This window comes from Choristoneura fumiferana, chromosome 15, assembly GCF_025370935.1.
Source record: "Choristoneura fumiferana chromosome 15, NRCan_CFum_1, whole genome shotgun sequence".
Classification (NCBI taxonomy): Eukaryota; Metazoa; Arthropoda; class Insecta; order Lepidoptera; family Tortricidae; genus Choristoneura; species Choristoneura fumiferana.
Window position 1 is genome coordinate 8464860 of NC_133486.1, and position 7080 is coordinate 8471939.

At 37.5% G+C, this 7080-nt stretch overlaps 1 protein-coding gene across 1 annotated transcript in view; it reads left to right on the forward strand.

The window, feature by feature from the left end:
* The window catches only part of LOC141435695 (uncharacterized), a 29290-nt gene extending 22928 nt beyond the window's left edge, over positions 1-6362 (forward strand). The window contains exons 9-11 of the mRNA XM_074098440.1: positions 1805-1966; positions 4720-4853; positions 5958-6362. Of these exons, the coding sequence (XP_073954541.1) occupies positions 1805-1966; positions 4720-4853; positions 5958-6144 (483 nt within the window). The 3' untranslated portion in view covers positions 6145-6362. The remainder of the gene's footprint in view (positions 1-1804; positions 1967-4719; positions 4854-5957) is intronic.
* The last annotated feature ends 718 nt before the right edge of the window (positions 6363-7080 follow it).

Sequence of the window (7080 nt, forward strand, 5' to 3'; positions counted from 1 at the left end):
AACATAGAGGGGGAGTACTTAAACCACTTAAGATTTGCCGATGATATTATGATCATTGCGGACAACCGACACCATTTGGAACAGATGCTGCAATATCTACATAACAGCTCTATCCAAGTCGGTCTCCAAATGAACATGGAGAAAACAAAAATAATGGCTACGGCCGATCTTACTGCAAACCCATTTCTAATAGGCAACACACCTTTGGAGCAAGTCAACGAATATGTGTATCTGGGACAAGTTATGACGGTAGGACGCTAAAACTTAACGAAGGAAACTGACCGCTTGGATGGGCCGCCTTTGGCAAACTAAAACCGGTATTCTCTGGATCCTTGCCCCAATGCCTTAAAACCAAGGTCTTTGATCAATGCGTTCTCCCAGTACTAACATATGCTTCCGAAACATAGCGTCTTACAGTAAACATGGTTAAAAAACTCAAAATCGCTCAGAGATCCATGGAGAGAGCCATGTTCGGGCTTAGTTTGAGAGACAGAGTGCGGAATGAATGCATCCGGAAACGCACCAAAGTAACAGACATGTTGATACGCATTGCACGACTGAAATGGAACTGGGCAGGGCATGTGGCACGCCGAGTGGATAATCGCTGGGCCCATAGAGTGCTGGTGTGGAGACCACGGACCACAAGAAGAAGTGTAGGCAGACCCCAGATGAGATGGTCTGATGACATAAAGAGTTACGCCGAACCGTATTGGCTCAGGAAGATGGAGAATAGGACGGAGTGGAGGAAATTAGGAGAGAGTTACATCCAGCAGTGGATAGATAAAGCCTGAAAAGGAAGAAGAAGATGTCCAAAACAAGCACGAGCCGAGCGGCCGGCGAGTGCCAAAATTAAATTCCGTATATCAGTATTTAACTATATTGTACCATTCGATAGATAGTTGATATTTAGAATTTCGACATTTCGATCGTTCGTAATTTGAATTTACGATATTTTATTTGTCGCCATTATGATTTTCGAAATTTAAGCATTTGATAATTGTACCATTCGTTAATGTGTACTCTCGACATTGTGAATTTCGACCTTATGATCGTTCGACATTCTGATTTTCGATATTTTGACCGTCGATGTTTTTAAAATCGATATTTTAATCGTCCATATGCAAATACCTACGTGTCCCTTTCCAGAAAATCAATCTATGAGAACAATATAAACAATTATTGCTAGTTTCGGAGTCGGATTCGTAGTTATGATTATTATGTTGAACTACCGTGTCTGGCACCGATCTAAAAATAGCATTAATTTCACTGCCAACGGCCGAGCCGAGTAGCTGAGCTGAAAAAGTGCTAAAAGGGCGTAGGTACTTGCAACAAGCGCTTAAGTGTAAACGCCGCCAACTTGAAACTTTGCTTGTAAAAATAATTAGGAGTCTTTAAACATACTTAAGGGTAGTCTGGCAGGGATTGACCCGCCACATAGTGCCTGACAAAGAAGGATGTGATTTTCAATATCATTCTAAGTAAAATATATAAAAATTGGGTTTTATACTATAACGAAATTCAAGTTTAAATTTTATCATGTTTGATAAGTAAAATTATTTACAAAAGCGCTCAATATCCGAACTTCAATTGGGGATCGTTCTTACCTGTGTTAGCACCATAGTTTTTATGTAAAAAAAACTTTCAGCCTTTATAGGTCCTATGACGAAGGTCTGGCTCGACTGGGATCTGGCTCTATAAACTGTTATCTTTAAAAGTCACGATTTTTCAAAAAATCGCCAATAATAAAATTTTCAATCGAAACCGAACAGTAGCCCTCATTGCCAATGTTTTTTTTTTGTTTCAGAACTGGGATGATGTCGAGCAGCGTATTAGAACGCTGGCAGTGACAGCAAACCACGAGTTGCAGGTGTGGACTGGAGTGGCTCAGGACTTGCGGCTGCTTGATACGTCTTCCACTTTAAGGAACATTACTTTAAATCAACAAGTATCAAAGTACTTGTGGAAGGTAATATTATAAATTAATTTAAATTTATTGCTACAAGTTTTGAACCTTCTACTAGTTAGTATTTATATCTTCCGCCCATAATAAAGCAAATGCCCAAGGATTTATTCACGACACTGCTCGAAAATGTGGCCATAAATAACCTAAATCCGGTACACAAAACTGCCTTTATATGTACATTTAACAGCGGACTTATGTGTGGCTCGCAAAACACGTATCAATATAATTATGTATTTAATAGTAAGATACGACTTTTTAGAATATATTTCAGATTTTCATTCCGGCGTGCAGAAACGGCAATCGGACCAATCAAAAGTAATCGTCTGCTGCATGTGAAATTAAATTTCACCGGTGTCCGTACTTAATCACGAATAACTTTTTCACGAAAACTTTTTCACGAACGACTTTATCACGAATAGACTTTATCACGAAAATACCATATCACGAAAACTATTTCACGAACACTTTTTCACGAACGACTTTATCACGAAAAAACTTTATGACGTAAACTATATCATGAATAGACTTTATCACGAAAAATGTTTGTTACTTCTTCAGGCTTCTTCGTGACCAGATGGATTTTTTTTTATAGTGGCAAGTGGCCAGTGCGAAAAGGTTGGAGGTTGGATATCAGTAAATTTAATTTATTATTATTCTCTTCTCTTTTATAGTATTTTACTTTCCTCGCAGTCGAAATGAAAAGTAGAGTGTCTAACTCGGGTGAAATTACCCATTTCCCTTCGAACTATTGAACTCGGATGAAATGGCTCACTTTCCACCCTTGGTTATCAATCTACTATTTCCATGCAGCGTTTCCAGGATGTATGCTCGGGCACTGAGCAGCCTGGCCACAATATACGTATTGTAGCCTGGCTGTTCAACCAGTGCAGTGCCGTGCGTAGCAGGCTTAAAAAGTTAATGCTGTGGTGTTTTTTCATACTTTAAAAAATTAAAGCATTTTGTGCATATTATGCGTTAAAAAAAAAGAACAAAAAGTCGTATGCTACTATGAAATATATATTTAGATACGATCTGTTAGCGTGACGTGCTACATTTTTGTCGTGTTTTCGAGCCTTAAATGAGTCAGCTATTAAATGTGCCTACAAATATAAGCAATTTTAACCGACTTCACAAAAGGAGGATGTTCTATGTTCCAATGTTCGTATTTTTTATGTATGTTAACCGATTACCAAGGCTCGGATACCGGTTAAATTTCCAAACCGTTATCATGTACTTGGCGCAAAACCTTTTCATTTTAGTTTCGTTCACGAAACCGTTATTTTTAAACCGGTTTTTAAGGGGAGATTTCCATGAAGTTGTTGTCAGATTAACCGGTTTACGTAGAACAATAAAAACCGGTTTATTCCAGCGCAGGATAAACTTCGCCGCCCGCCGCCGGCCGGCCAGCTTTCACTCGTCGAATAAACTGATTTATTTAGGTTATAGTTAAGTTCGGAGTAAAACCGAAATAAACCGGTATTTACCGCTATTTTATAAACCGGTTCCGAGCCTTGCCGATTACTTAATCAATTGTAGACCGATTTTAAAAATGTTTTTTTTATTTGAAAGGGGTTCTGAGGTGGTCCCATTGTCACCAACTCAAGATCTGATGATGGGATCCTAGGGAAATCGAGGGCAAACCTCAAATTTTATAGGCACAACTATGGCGATTTTGGCATTTTTAGCATTAAGATAAGCATTTACATTCAGAAAGTATCATTTGGTAAACTGGACCTGATGAAGAAGACCGTAGATGACCAATGGAACTCGTCAAAGCTAAGTAATGCTCGCTCGTCTATAAACGATCATGATTAATATACCTAGATAAGCGACTAAGAAGCAGCTGTGGGCTACTTGCACTACTTACAACTACTAACACTACTTACAACTACTTATATCTACTTACCCTTACTTACTTAATCTACTTTCTCTAGTTATACCCACTACTTACAATTTTTTTCCTACTTTACATATCTATACTTACATATTAATAACTAATCACACACGACACAGGCACATAAACATTCATCAATTCACATTATATTCCCTTATTGCTTATTGTGATACGCTTCCTATTCTTCTGAACTTCCTATTATTCTTGTGTGTGCTTCTTTACTTTACTCCTTCTGTACGCTACGAAACACTAAAAAATGAGAAATATAGATTTTTTTTAACAAAAAGTAACTAAAACCGACTGAGGCACCAACTTCGAGCTAGCAGGTACCTAGAAAAATATTTTCAAGGGTTTTGAAGTCGGTTCCATTTTTCGTTATTTTTTAATTTTTTTGGAGTCTGTTTTACTTTTTTGTTAAAAAAATTATTTTGTATACTGGATTTAGGTTTTCAATGGCCACAGTGTCGTGAAATAACTATGTTTCTTCCTTTATTTTCTTAATATAATCCAATAAAGTCAATGTCTAAAACACACTTGCATTTATTGCGATTTTTCTCTTATTACATATTGTACTTCTTTACTTTTGAGAGCTTCCATCTATGAGGCTCTATTTCGGAATAAAAAATGTGTTTTTCACGAACCAATAGAACCACCAGAGATGTGCTGTGCGAGGATAGGTATTTACTTATCGCTTCATTTGAAGCGTTTCTATTTGTTCACGAAAAACACATTCCTCGCAACACATCCTCGCACATCTCTGGTTAAAACACAGCCTATATCTGGTTTTGGTAATAAGATTCAGTGTGAAATACTAGAAACCACTAATCTAACTATCTTTAACAGAGTTCGTTGAATTCTACAGGTTATCCAAGACCCTGCAAGCAAGGCATCACTGGCCATCATCCAAGTTAACGTTCCTGACCTGGAGCTGAGGGAGATGTGGAAGTACCGCCTTTGCAATGACATATGTAGTCAAGTGCGATGGATGCAAAGCAGGTAAAAAGTCTGTAGAATCTAAGACAAAAACTTACCAGTGTGCTAATTAACAAGCGATTTTACGTACGATAAATGTAAGGGATGATTTACAGCAAAATGTCTCGTGTATGATCATGCACACGATCGCACAGGACACAATTTTACTGGTTAGCGTTTAGAAAATCGGCACGCTATAAGTCATTTGGCTCTGTACTGTATGTAGGTGCTCAGTAAAGATGATCTCTTTCTAGTCGTGCACTCTTGACAGAGACGTCGTGGTCACATCTCTTTCTTGTGCCATCGATGCTCTCGCGATACGGCCATCTATTGTGATCGTTTGTAGAGTAACAGCAACGGTGCTCGACCGACGGTACAGTCACGTCTAAAAATATGTATACAAAAACAAGGTTGCATAAATATGTAGTCATAAATTGTATCAAAAATATTTATCTATTACTGACACCAAAAAATTGTATTCATTAAACTTTTTCAGTATTATGTAATCACAAAATGCTTCAGAAAGTTGCATACTTAAATAAATTCCATTTAAATGTATCCACCTCGTAGGCAAAAATAAGTATACATGAATGGGTTCCATATACATATAACCACACCAATTTGGCAAATATTTGTATACGCCGTTTGATTCATAATTTGATTGCTTAATAGCGACATCTCTTGTCCGGGTGAGCGGTTGGTTCCAATGGAATGCTGAAAGTTTCTCGATGAGGGCTACGGCATAGATGTCGCTAGCGTCACTGCTTAAGTGGCTAAATAAGAAACAAACAAGCTGAGATATGTGGTGCATAGGGGAAATTCGTGTCTGTGCCGTTGACCAACAGTGGTGTAGCGGTATAGCACGCGGTACGGAATACCGAGGACTGGGTTCGATTCCCAGTGTTGGTCTTATTTTTCTGGTTTTTCTGTGCATCTATATTTCAGTTTGTATTTTCAATTTAGGTTTTACGGGATGACCGTAAAAGTAAAAATTTGGAATTGAAATAAAAAATACAAAAAGATTCCAAAAAACCAATCTTAAATAAAACGTGGTCTTCATATTTGCTAACTATATCTTTGATTAAAGTTAGTAACCCTTTCTCATAATTTTCTTTTCGTCTTTAACAGTCACTGGCGTAGCGTGCGTCGCGGTTACACCTACTGCTGCACCTTGTCAGACTTCGAGCTTGCTTTCAGCTACTCCGGTGAATTCCCGCCATACACCAAACTACTCAAGGATGTAGATTCGCCTATTTATAATAATATGTCGATAGCCCAGACGAATAAACGTGTAATCGCAAAACGGCAACTTTAGAGGAAAAATAAAATCAACTTTCACGAAGATGATTAACAGTTGTGGTAGCCAGGGTAAAATATTTACACGGTTTTGTAGGTAATTTTGATATCGATCTAATGTTATATTACTGTTATTGTTAATGTAATATTTTACCCTTATTGACGACCATTTTCCCGTATTTTCTTTATTATTTAAAACCCTTTTATTATTTTATTCACATAATAAAATATCAAGACATTTTGTGTTTTTTTTTTGGGCTCAGAATGACTTTCTCCTCAGTCCCATTTCGTCACCTTCTTAAATCGTCCTCATTCGCATTAGTAAACGTTCCGCTAGAGGCACTGGGGGCCTACCATGATCTTTTCATAAATGATCCAAACGCAGAGCAGTTCAATTTAGGCACCTAAACTGAATCGTCGAAATTGGTACCACGACGTTTATTTCTCAGAGCTGATTCTCAATACTTTACAAGTGAATGAAAGACCGATATTGTCTCTGGTCCGAAACTGAAACGCTAAGTCGCGAAAAGGGGGCCGCTCTATATGCAAACCAAATATTGTATACTAAAACCTCTTTATTTTGGAAAACCATAACTCTATGTCATTCCGTGTTCTTAGCAACCGTTGTGTTTATTACAAATAAAATGTTTACGCTGTCACTAATCCAAGAGTCTCTTTTCTCACTGAAACATTAGTTTTATACCTATGAAAAGTTATAAAACTTGAATAAAAGTTTAAAAGTTCTTGAATTTTTAAAATGTTCCAAGTAAAACACTTAAAATTCCAAAAGAATTGACAGAATGAGTAACTTATACTGAATCGCTAAATTTGACAATGAAGCGATTCAATTCCCACTCAAGTTAAGCGTCATGGTACGAAAACCGCTTGAAGTGAGTGAATGAAAATGTCTGTATCGCTGTCGCTGAACCGTGCTTGAACTGAATCGCAAAAGTAA